This window comes from Stomoxys calcitrans, chromosome 1, assembly GCF_963082655.1.
Source record: "Stomoxys calcitrans chromosome 1, idStoCalc2.1, whole genome shotgun sequence".
Classification (NCBI taxonomy): domain Eukaryota; kingdom Metazoa; phylum Arthropoda; class Insecta; order Diptera; family Muscidae; genus Stomoxys; species Stomoxys calcitrans.
The window spans coordinates 160962475-160975508 of record NC_081552.1 but is presented as its reverse complement, the minus strand read 5'-3'; the positions used below and the strand labels follow the sequence as shown (position 1 = coordinate 160975508).

The window sequence follows — 13034 nt, the reverse complement described above, 5'->3', positions numbered from 1 at the left end:
CTCAGCGAAATCGGATAATAAATGTGGCTTTTATGGGCCTAAGACCCTAAATCTGAGGATCGGTCTATATGGCAGCTATATCCAAATCTGGACCGATCTGAGCCAAATTGACGAAGGATGTCGAAGGGCCTAACACAACTCACTACCCCAAATTTCAACAAAATCGGATAATAAATGTGGTTTTGATGGGCCTAAGACCCTAAATCGGCGGATCGGTCTATATCATATCAAGATATAGTCCGATATAGCCCATCTTCGAACTTAACCTGCTTATGGACAAAAAAAGAATCTGTGAAAAATTTCAACTCAATATCTCTATTTTTAAAGACTGTAGCATGATTTCAACAGACAGACGGACAGACGGACGGACATGTCTAGATTTTTACGCTGATCAAGAATATATATACTTTATAGGGTCGGAAAAGGATATTTCGATGTGTTGCAAACGGAATGAACTTTGGATACCCACAACCATAGATTTATTTATTATCCTATTATGTTATAACTCTACTATATCCATATTGGCTCGATCTGGTATACCAATTATAGATTCAAATTTCAGAGAAAAGTTTAATAAAGATTTTTATGAGCGTAAGACCCTAAGTCGGTAGATCGGACTAAACTATATCCAAATAACATCTCGTGTGGACTATAATCGTCAAATCGGGTACTATATGCACCTTTTATGTGCTTAATACCTTAAATCACCAGAGCGGATTATATGGCAGCTATATATAAATAAGTTCTGCTGTTGACAATACTGGGTTCGGATATCGAGTGCCTTAATCTTTTTTTACGCGCTTAAGACCCTAAGTCGTCAGATCGGTTTATATGAGTCCTCGTATAAGAATCTACTCTTACATGAAATTGAAATGTTCTTCAAAATATTCTCACGGTAAACTTCGAAATCTTGCTTAGTTCCATTTTATTTCTTTTTTATACCCACCACCATAGGATGGGGGTATACTAATCTACGCTGAAAAAAAGTTGGCCGAGAATTTAAGAACCAAAACTTGAAAATAAAGATGTTATCTTGAAATTTAATTTCCTAATTACTAACGGACATGACCATCCGTTTCAAATTTTGGTCGCTGATTGATTCTTATTTAACTTCTTAGATGATTGTACATCTACTATTTTTTTTTTAATTTTTTTAAAATTATTTTTTAAATTAATTAGCGCTCCTATTTGTAAGGCTATTTTACGTCTTCATCTTCGGTTCACTGTTGTCTTGTCCCAAGGTCAATTTCCTAACTTTCAATGATATTTTGACCTTCAGTTATTTATTTTTATTTATTAACTTACCATTTAAAGTAAAAAATATTTTTCATCAAAACAAATATTTCCTTAAGATGATGGAAAAATTATCGTCATTAATTAAGTTTGCTAATCTTTGGCTCGAATCTTTAAAATTAGGACAAACATTTTTCAGTGTAGTCATTTCGTTTGTAACACTTCCAAATATTCATCTGCGACCCTATAAAGTATATACATATATTCTTGATCCTCTTTGCACCCTGAGTCGATTTAGCCATGTCCGACCGTCAATTGAAATCACGATAGCGATCGAACGAATGAAGCTAACCACATGAAAAGTTGCTCAAATACTTTTTATTAATGTAGGTCGTTATAGATTGCAAATGAGTCACATCGGTTCAGATTTATATATAGCTTCCATATAAACTGATCTCCAAATTTCACTTTTCACTTAGTTTTTGCCAGATTTCACTGAAAGTTGGTACGTGAAATACAAGTATGTGTCCCAATACTCACTATGACTCCTACACCAAAAAAGTTGGTTAAAAATTTAAGATTTTTCCTTGCTCGAAGGATGTTAGCAATGATTACGAGCTAAAGAACCAAAACTTCAAAATAAAATCTAAAAATTTAAATTGCTGTATATTTACCGACACAACCATCCCAACCATTTCAATCGCTGATTGATTATCCTTTTCCTTCACAGATGACTGTACAATAATTATATTTAACAAGTAGGAAGAGGCAAAAGTCGGGCGGTGCCGACTCTATAAATTGGGAGCTATATCTAATTCTGAACCAATTTTGTCGGACTTTTTGACGGCGGATATTTTTAGATGGATTATTAAGCAATCCAAGCAATTCAAACTTTAATAAATATGATTGACAAATGACAACATTATTGCAAATTACCCAAAATCTGGCGAATGTGTGTATGGGAGCTCATCTAAAACTGAATATTGTGGTTGTACACAATTTTGGCAAGATTGGTTAATAAATGCGCTTGCAGTTACTCTAGAAGTGAATCGGGCGATAAACAATCTATATCTGAACCGATTCATATGAAACTCACCAGTAATATCAACAGTCATAAGAAAATCCGTCCTGCCAAATTTCGAGAGAATCGGTTAACAAATGAGCACTTTATTGCAATATTTCTCAAAATGGATATTGCTCCCATTTAAAATCTGAATCGATTTCAACTAATCTCTATAGATATTGTAGTAGTCGTCGAGGAAAGCGTTGTACAAAATTTTGGGCTTGTATTGGGTCTAGGAGTAAAAATCAGCCCTATATATATATATATATAAAAGCTTTATCTAAATCTGAACCGATTTCTATGAAATGCAAGACAAGACAAAAATGTCGGAAGATAAGAAAAAATTTCGACACTGTTAAAAATTAACCATTTTACGAACTTATATATGGGAGCAATATCCAAATCTAAACCAATTTTTTCCAATTTCAATAGGCTTTGTCTCTAGGCGGAAAAACATGCCTGTACCAAATTTCAAGACGATCGGGTGAAAATTGTGACATGTAGTTTGTACAGAAATTAACATGGACACACGGACAGTCAGACGGACATAGCTAAATCGAATGGGTCTATTTTTCTTCATTCTGGGTGTTAAAAACAAATGCACTAAGTTATAATACCTTGTACCGCAGTAGGGGTGTAGGATATAAAAAGTCTCTTTTAATCTTAATATCTTTACTTTAAAAAAATCCAATTTGTAGGGTTATTCTATGACGCCCAACGCCTGATTTCAAATCACGGCGTGAACATCATAAAAATTTAACGGTGGTTATCCCCTTTCTAATGCAGGCTACATTAATGAGGTATCCTGCCATATTAAAACTTCTCTACCTAGTGGTGTAGCTATGCGGCACACCATTCCGACTCGGAATGAAAGAGGAAGCCCCTTATCGTTGAGCTTAAAATTTAATCGGACTGCACTCATTGATATGAGAGAAGTATCCCCTGTCATGGGAAATCTAGCTTAGTAATATTTGGATTCCTACGGTACAACATTTCCTTTTCCCAAAGTCAATTTTCTATCCTTCAACGCCATGTTTACCTTCATTAAAAGAGTGATCTTTGGCATAAAATTAGAACAAAATTTTTTCAGCGTACCTTGATAGGTTCATAAATGAAGGTTGAAACGACATCTGTTCTTCAACAACACAACATATTCCACATCGCCATCTATAGGTTTTACTTTGAACAATAAGGTCAAAAATTAAATAGAAAGAGCAAGATTCCTGTGTTCTTTTTTTGAAGTTCCCCCCATATAACTTTTTGATCCCATAGAGGCCTCAATCAATACCCGATTTAATTGTTACAAAATAATTCAAATGCAAACTGAGTTAATAACGGTACATATTTATCAGAATCCATGGTAGTGGGTACCAAAAATTCGGCAGGACCGCTTTAACTTGTTATTTTTTTTCTCAATCTTTGCATAGAGGTGATCAAATTTTTGGCTACCGCAAAATTACACGCCTGCCGTTGATATCTGTTGTATTTGTTGTTTTCCGATTATTTATGATAGAAAGTTAACGCCATCTGCATGTGCAATAGTGTTATCAACATTTTGATCCGTTTATTTACAAAGTTGAAGTAAGCTGAAACTCTTGAAATATTAAGAATCTTTTCCGAAGCAAGCAAATCCAATGCTTTGAATAAGATTGGATGAATAATTAACTTCTTTTTATCACAACCTCCGATGAACTTACTCTGTCCTTCTAAATTAAGTTTCATTAATCTGTCCCTCCAAAGCAGTCTTGTAATTTATTGGTTACAAAAGTAAACACCAAATAAAAGTAAATTTGCTATTTCTGCCAATTAATTTATATTGTGCATGTTATGCCTAAAATTCACCAACAATTCGTCTTTCAAAGGGCCTAACTACAGCATCCAAATATTATTTTCAACTCTTACTGTAGTCCACCGAACTGAAATTGTTCACCGATTATGGCAAATAAAGCATAAAACTGTCCAAAGTGAATGCTGATGCGAAAATAATAATGACAACTTTTAAACCCCATAAACTATTGATTTTGATTTGAAATTTCGTTGGGTTAGGAATTTTTGTTGGTTTGATTAAATATTGTTTGGCTATCTACTATATAAATAGAATAAGTTCTCAATTAGAAGTCTGCTCATTTAAATTTTTTGCTTCGTTTAAAAGAGTTATCGTGGAAACCTATTGGAATGGGAAGATGTAGAAAATTATCTTATCCCCAATGGCTGCGACTTTAATATCGTCCCCAAAAATATTTGAATATATTTCATGTATTGAATACTCATATAATAAGAAACTCAATTAAAAGATTTACTAAGATATTGAGATAAATGTTCCGTTTCATGTTGCAGCAATGGTTGCAAGGCATTTTGAGTGTGGTCTCTTTTATTTTCTATTGATTTTGTATGCTTGGAGCACAAATTCTATGGAGAATAGAACATTAACATTAATTTTCAATACTTTAATTTGCAATAGTGTGTTCCAAATGACGACGAATATATTAAGCCAATCATAACGAAAGAACAACTTGGGAAAACTGTATGGCCAAATTGTAATAAAGTAAGCTGCGGAACTCCGACGAAGATTGCAATCAACAGGAGCGCCAATGGAAAAAATTAAATGAATACTGAATATGAAAATTCTTGCTTAACAAATGCTTAATAACTCTACGATTTTTTTATTTCCTTTACTGCAAAATAAAAATATTCATTTGTTGTATAAAATACGTTAGAACATTTTTAAAATATATTTCGCTAAACATTGAGATGGTATATGTTAAGACATTATTTATTTCATATATCTTAGAGCGAAACTCAGTTTTTGTAATTACATTAACATTTTCTGTCCCCGTACTTTTCCATAACAATTAAGTCTCGTCTATACATATGCCTATTATACTTTTTTCTTTATACAACAGATGAAAGCATAACTTGATACATATATTTTTTGTATAACTAAGTGCTTTATTTTGTATTTGAACTTTTCCCCTTCTTGGCCTAAGAAAACAAAACATTTCCTAGCAAATAACCATTTACAATTGCGGACAATGAAATCCGGACAGTTAGAAAATAATAGTTTTGTTTAGTTTTGAGCCATTTTTAAACTAATTAAATGAATTTATCAGTTTATAAAAAAAACTTTAACTTCGGGCTTAGTAATGTTTAGAAAACCTTTATCGCATTTCGAATACTAAAAAAGTCAAATAAATTTTTTGTTTTCATATTTTAAAATAACTTTTTTAAAGTAGTACTTTTTTAGAGCAATATTATACTAAATTAGAAATTAGCTTTTAATACTTTGTTGGTTTTCATCTGTTTTTATCCGTTTCGGCTTAAAATACAAAAGATACCGGGTTGTTTCATCAGTTTTATCATTATGCTTTAAATCGTAAGTTTCTTCGTTATTTTAAACTTTTATTGTTCTCAATTCATTTTTAATCAGGACTAAAGAGCTCATTCGCAGGTGTCCGAATAACATTGTCCGCGTTTGTATATTATACTGTTTACATTGGTTTCAATTTTATTTTTTAATAATTCAAAAAAATAATAATATAAACTCGACTTGGCAACTTGCAAAGGTCTTAGCTTTCCCCAATGTGTTTTGCCAGAGTAATTTTAGAAGGCCATCGTGGCCTTTCGTTATGGTTCCATGATCGAATTGTAGCCATAACATAAAAACATTGTGTACCCCTTACTGAAGCTGGCGGCATTTAAGAGACTTTCAGCCATGCTAAACTTCTCTATGTAGAGAAGTTAATTCTCCCGATGGTTCGTCTATGAAATGGCAGTGGAAATATTTACTATTATTTATTTGGAAATATTTTAATACAACCTACAAACTTACGCCCAGAAGACTTCCCACCCGAAAATTCCCAATGATGACATCCTTAACTAAGAGGTTGGTGATGGTGTTGTGGTATCTTTTGGCTTTACTTTCCATTGCAAAAAAAATTCTTCGATCATTAAGCTCGTCTCAAAAGAGAAATAAAATGAGATACTTGTTTACATTTTTTTGACACTTGCTCTTCAAAGCCAATCTGTAAACTCCAGAGGAATTTCACATATAAGGTCCTTTAGCCGAACATATGAGAAATATGTAGGCACTTTTAGCTTTTCTAACCCCAGTTTCTAGATGTCTTTCTCCACTTGAAATTTTCTTCGAATGGTCAATCTCTATTTCTTATCGATTAGGAGTCTTGTATTCAAATGAATTTTTTAAACTGTATCTATTCCGTTATCAAAATTTAAACAGTTAACTATGCCGATTTCGCCACATAGACCTACAGTTCGTATCTCATACGATGGCAAAATTCCCCTTCGACACAGATACACATTGACATTTATTTTAAGAAAAATTATTTGTCTCAAAAATAGTTCTATAAACTTATTAGACAATTTGAATGACTGGATAATAGGCGAACATGCATGGATTGCCTCCAGCAACTTAGTCCACTTGTCATTCAGGAGGCCTGAATAGGCTGATTGGAACATATTTTTATCTTTTGCGTTAGCTTCATTTTGCTATCTTGCACCGTGGTATATATATATATATATATATATATATATATATATATATATATATATATATATATATATATATATATATATAACTCTTTTTCTCTTTTACTTTCTTCTGGGGGCGAACAATGGTCCTAAGGTCTCCAAGTGAAGCAACTAGTAACCACGGTTTCAAGTCGCTTGCACTCTAATCTAGCCCAACGTACCAACTTTATCTTTATCCCATCTATGGTTTGTAGATGGGCAACAAAACACAACCGCAAAAACGATTAGAAGCACACGGATAGTGTAAGCAACTCTTGTGTCTTCGTTCGGTCTACACATTGTTGTTATTTTACAAAGCATTGCTGTTGTTTTGCACTTGATAAGTTAAACGGGATTTACTGCTCCTCATACAAACACAATTTATTATTTAAACCGATCTAAACCTATCACGTATCTATTATATATCGCAAGGGGAAGATTAATGCCTCTATAATTTGGGAATAATTCATCGGTTAAGCAGCTTCTGCCCAGACTGAACAAATAAATCGTATAAACTGGTGCATTCAAGTCTAAATCAGACCTGCGTACTGTCTCACTTTTTCCGACTTACTGCAACCTCATTTGTGTTGCACATGAATATATTTTCATGAAGGTAAATTTTCGTTATAATTAAAAGGGGTGGAAAGTAATTCCTAGAAAAACTCTTCATCAAAACAAAAACTTGGCAAACACATCTCAATATTTTTGTCATTACCCCCTACATTACATGGAAGTAAAAAATAATGACGTCTTTACAGAAATTTTACTCCTAACGGCAATGCAGGTTGAAACGGTAGCCGAGTTGGTAGTGTTTTCGGATTACCAGTGCGGGGTTAGCACAGTAATATAGAATCGAAAAAAAAGAGTAAAAAATATACCATTTGAGAACAGAAAGAGATAAATTTTTTTAAATTTGAAATGGTTGGCGCTGAGGTGTTATCGAGATCATGTGCAATTTCCAAGGCGCTAGGGAATCCGGGTGCCTCTTTCATTTCATTATTTTATTTAAATTGTAATCACACACCACAAGATGTAATAATGTTATTGGGTTGCCCAAAAAGTAATTGCGGATTTTTCATATAGTCGGCGTTGACAATTTTTTTCACAGCTTGTGACTCTGTAATTGCATTCTTTCTTCTGTTAGTTATCAGCTGTTACTTTTAGCTTGCTTTAGAAAAAAAGTGTAAAAAAGTATATTTGATTAAAGTTCATTCTAAGTTTTATTAAAAATGCATTTACTTTCTTTTAAAAAATCCGCAATTACTTTTTTAAGTTAAGTTGTGTGATATTGTGATTGTTTTTATACATATTTGTGGCAAACAAAGAAATTTATATTATCTATACATAAGTTATTGATTTATTTTATTATTATAAAAAAATAAAAATGCGAAAAATAAGACTACGATAAAGTAATTGAAAAGGAAACGTTTGAATTCTATTGCTTTGCCTATAATTTGAGTTGTGTTGCGAGTTGGTAGCGAGTTCCAAAGCCGAACTGAATAGATAAAGCATTATCATTCTGAGAAAAAACATTTGTAATGGATGAATATAAGCAGAAGATTTCATCTCCCAAACTTCAGTTTGTCATTTAGGTAACCCGGCTCCTTTGTATAAATAATGTGTAGAAATTTTAAATTTCGTATTTTCAGCAAGTCGGTTAACGTTACTCTATATAGTGATTTAGTGCAACCTGAACAGCTCTGGTACCTCTTGATTCCGCAGACATATCTTATGACCGCATTTTATGCGACTTTTTATCTTTATTCATTTTAGCTATCGCAGCTAGCAAACAATTCATCTCCGTAGAGTAATGTAGGCATCAAATACTTTTTTGCGAGAAGAATTCGAATATTTAACGGTTTATAGTAGTGTTTTTTGTATAATGTTCATACCATTCCAAACATTTTACCGGGCGTGTTGGTTACATGATCGTTCCAAGTAAGTCGATCGTTAAAAGTTAATCACAGATTTATTGCTTTATCGACTATCTCAATTTGTTGGTTGCCAATGAGAATATTATGAGCGGCTTGGAGGTTTATAGATTTCCTGGCGATGACGATACATTATGATTTACCTGACTTAAGTGCAGTTTGTTGTTTGCAAGGCCCTGAATTTGGTCCCCTCGATATTTCCAAAAATTGTTCGGGCTACCACATCCGACTTCCGAACTTCTTTTTTTGCCAAATGGTGCTTAAAATCACTACAAAAAAGTTAGCTTGATGTATACAATATCTCCACTTTTGGCCGATATTGGCTTCGGATTTTGCAATTTACGAAGGCATTTGTGGTTCGATTTTCGTGTTGATGCATGATTTGGTTTGATGACAAAATTTACTATAGCATTGCAGTACAGTAGACAACAGATATAAGAAAGTCCAAAAAATGTCAACTTTTTTATATGCGTTTATACAGAACTATTGCATATAAGAAAATAGTTTCTTTTACAGAATTTTTTCTTATATGAGTAGTGTCCATATTTCTACGTACACAACATACTCCCGCACGGTACGAAGTAATGTGCAAACGTGTGAAAGTTCGATCACTGCTCTTCGAATATCCACATAACTCACTTTTGGTCTGCATCGTTTTTTTGCTTGTCTATGGAGTTGTTGTCAAACCATATGTCCAGACGCAGTCATACCGAGTTCTCATAATTGAAATGTTCTTATAGAAAATTTTTCAGAGTAGAGTTTTCAGCTTCGGTGCTTCAATATTTTTTCTTGCATACGTTTGTTTCTTATATCAAACCATTTTGCTATAAAGGATCCTAGAAAAATTTCTGAAAAATTTTCCTAAAAACGTCGTTTTCTTATACACAATGTGCTTATATCCGTTATATACTGTAGTGTGCGTCGACATACTATGATTCAGTTAAAAATTATACAGTTTGAAAGTCGCTTAAATATCATTACTTTTTCTTCTTCTTTTGTAAAGAGGATATTGTAGATGCGTTGCAAGTGAAGTTTAAACAATATATGTCAATTTAAACGAGTGCAATTTTTGTCGAAAAACAATTGCAAAAACCCCTTGAGTTCTCAAAATGCAAAGCCGAGATCCACATTTGGGCTTATGTTTTTGTTACTCCATATGTCCCCTAAACACACGCAAAAAATGGTTTGCACCAAACAATATTTGTAGCCTCCACAGCAAATTCACTTAAAAATGCTGATTTTTAAATGATCTTTGGCCCAAATCTATATTTAAGGGTTTTTTGTAAAAAATTTGGGAAGAATTTATTTTTGATTTTTTTAAGACACCTTTATCTGCAAAATTCAAAAAGAATTATTAAAATATATCTTTTCGTTTTTTTCTTTTCAATATTTTTTTTTTTTTAATCTTTAGGGATGCAGCAAAAAAGAATTTTGAGAATCGGACCACAAATGAAGATTTGGCAGCCGAATAATTTTTCGAAGTGCCAAGGTGACCAACTTTAGGGAACTGCCAAGAGGGGCTACCTAGGGCCTTAAAATTTTGCACATGATCTCGATAACACGTCAGCTCTAACCACTTCAACTTTTAAAGAGTTATCTCTATCCGTTTTTGTATGGCATATTTCTTACCAGTTTTTTTTCGATTCTATCCCACTATGGGTCGTGAGTTCGCTATTGTCGTCTGCGAATCTGTTAAGAAAACAGACTACCATTCTTACCCTACCTACCGATAATGCATGCGTTGATTATTCATTCGAAAGAGTTACAAAAAATTTACAATCATTGGTAATATCCTCAGTTTATACATACTGCCATGTAGACAATTCGACGCACAGTGATCCAAAAACAATAATAGTGGAAGTAAGTTGACATCTGAGCACTACCAAATATTTGTAGCCATTTATATGGAACAACGGCCTTTAGAAATTCGATTTGTTAGTTTTTATCTCCAACATAAAGTGAGATATGGCGTGTCAAAGTTTAAAAATTTTGACTTCTCCAAAACGCAATGTAGATTTGAACTATCAAATAATCCTATGTTAAGGCTTCATAAAGTTTTGTGAATAAGGCCGTATAAATTTTATCACTCATGAATGAAAGAAGACGACCTAAGACAATACGCTTTTACGAAACATGTTGTGTACTACACTTAAACAGAGCAAAACTGTTGCCATTCTTAATTTTATTCAATTCATTGTTTATTTTTGATTTTAGTTGTAGTTACAAAAAAACGTAATGTAAAATGGTAAGAAGGGGAACTGTACTTAGCTTATATGCATTTAATCCTCTTTCATTTTTAATTTTTGCCTATTTTCTGTAATTTCAACTAGGTGTTGCTTTTGTTAAGATTAAAAAAATACTTATTACCTTTACATGTATAAAAAGTTGATCCATGTATTTCTAATTGTCATATTTGCATAGTGGATTTGAGATTTCTAATTAGGAATTTCTTTAATTTTCCCACATAGACAAGAGTTGCGAATTTATTGGGAGTCGCCGGGACTGATGTGCCGATCAGAGATATAAAAAGATTGCTTTCACCATTTTTGGTAAGTTTAGTATTGTGAGGGAGTAAAACAACTTAGACCTTCTTAAAAAAATTGGCATCATTTTATTGTTTGAAATATTTTATGTACATTCAATTTAGATAAAAAGACTCTAGAAAATAATCTTTGTTTCCCCCTTCTGAATAGCTGGGTGTAAATGGCTACGCGTTTGTTGTTACAAACAACGGTTATATACTATTCCATCCTGACTTTCGTCCAATTGTAAGTACTGATGTAAGCCTAAAAATCGTTAATGACATAAAAAATGGCATATTATATTTAGTTCCAAGGTTACATACTAAAACCTGCCTATAACAGTGTGGATATGATTGAAGTGGAACTATTGGACGATGATCGACCACCTAGAGATTTTAATCCAGTGCTACTGACGGTAAGAACTGTAAATATACAATTATTGTAAATGCTTCTAATGTGAAATTAGGTTATTAAGAACACACTTGAATTAAGTGATACGAAGGTTTATTTGGGACTGAATAAAATATTCTTTAGAATTGACCGCATGTATTATAAAATGAAAATGGTATCTATGTGAATATAATAAAGGAAATAATAAAAAAAACTATTCAAAGTCGGTTGGTACTCCAACACCATTCCTCAATCGAGTTCAATGCCAATTTATTGTATTTTAGAATTTTTACAAACAGAGGTGTATTTATAGGTTTAGTCATTATATCCACCACTTTGAATCCGTTGGACAGTAAATGCATTCAACATCTTCCTTTTGTATGTGGTCCTTTACAAAAGGGAGTTTTGTATCAATTTGTTTCGCTCTGTTACTGAGTTATTCTTCTTTAATAAATTTCAAGCAGCTTTGATTGTCTTCGCAGATTTCCGTTGGTGAAATTTGAATTATGTTCACGCTACTCAATAGACGTCTTAACCAGATTGCCTCTTTCCAACCTTCAGAAAGGGAAATAAACTCAGCATCCGTAGAAGACAGTGAAACACAAGTTTGTTGAGCTTATTGAACCACCATTTATTTGGAACACGTATCCAGAATTGGACTTCCCATCAATCTTACCCTCAGCCCATATTAGCATCCATTGAATATTTCAAACTGCAAATCTATCATTTGGCAAATGCGGTGGTACTTCCTTTACGTACATGCGAAATCGAAGTTCGGGAGTTATTTTAAGTTAACAAAATTAAATTTTATTGCAAAATACCACCGCATTTGCAAAATAGAAGGGGACAATTTTCGAATTTGCATAACAATCCAGACTCTAGTGAACAGTGTATTTGGCAGATATGTTAAACTGTGCCACGGTGGCCCCCATTAGGTTTTCCGAAAATTACTCACCTAATAAAACCAAATTTACATTTTTTGCAGATACGTGATTCCATTATTAATCAGTCAACTGGTAGCAAATGGATGCTGGTGAAAAATCATTTCGATGAAATGGTAATTTTAAAAACCCTATGTTAAACTTTTCAGTTAATATAATTTACACTCTTTTTAGAAACGGGTTGCTCGGGTAAAGCGCCAATATTATTGGACAGCTATTAAAAACACCCCATTCACCTTAGTGATAACTTATCCCGAGCTTTACGGTGTTAATCGTCTTCAAATACGAACAGAAGATGAAATACACCGTATAAGTATCAAAGGCAGTAATACACTGAGCTTTTTCACTGGCAAACGCTGGAAAATCCATCCAAAATGGTTAGTAATTTTTGTTTTTTTTTTTTTTATACATAATAATGATTTTTATA

At 33.0% G+C, this 13034-nt stretch overlaps 1 protein-coding gene across 5 annotated transcripts in view; it reads left to right on the top strand.

Moving 5' to 3' along the window:
- The window catches only part of LOC106089140 (voltage-dependent calcium channel subunit alpha-2/delta-3), a 172083-nt gene that overhangs the window by 62618 nt on the left and 96431 nt on the right, over positions 1 to 13034 (top strand). For all 5 annotated transcript variants that reach the window (XM_013254920.1, XM_013254919.2, XM_013254918.2 and 2 more), the window contains 5 exons: positions 11223 to 11303; positions 11448 to 11522; positions 11584 to 11691; positions 12652 to 12723; positions 12782 to 12984. In XM_013254920.1, the coding sequence (XP_013110374.1) occupies positions 11223 to 11303; positions 11448 to 11522; positions 11584 to 11691; positions 12652 to 12723; positions 12782 to 12984 (539 nt within the window). The remainder of the gene's footprint in view (positions 1 to 11222; positions 11304 to 11447; positions 11523 to 11583; positions 11692 to 12651; positions 12724 to 12781; positions 12985 to 13034) is intronic.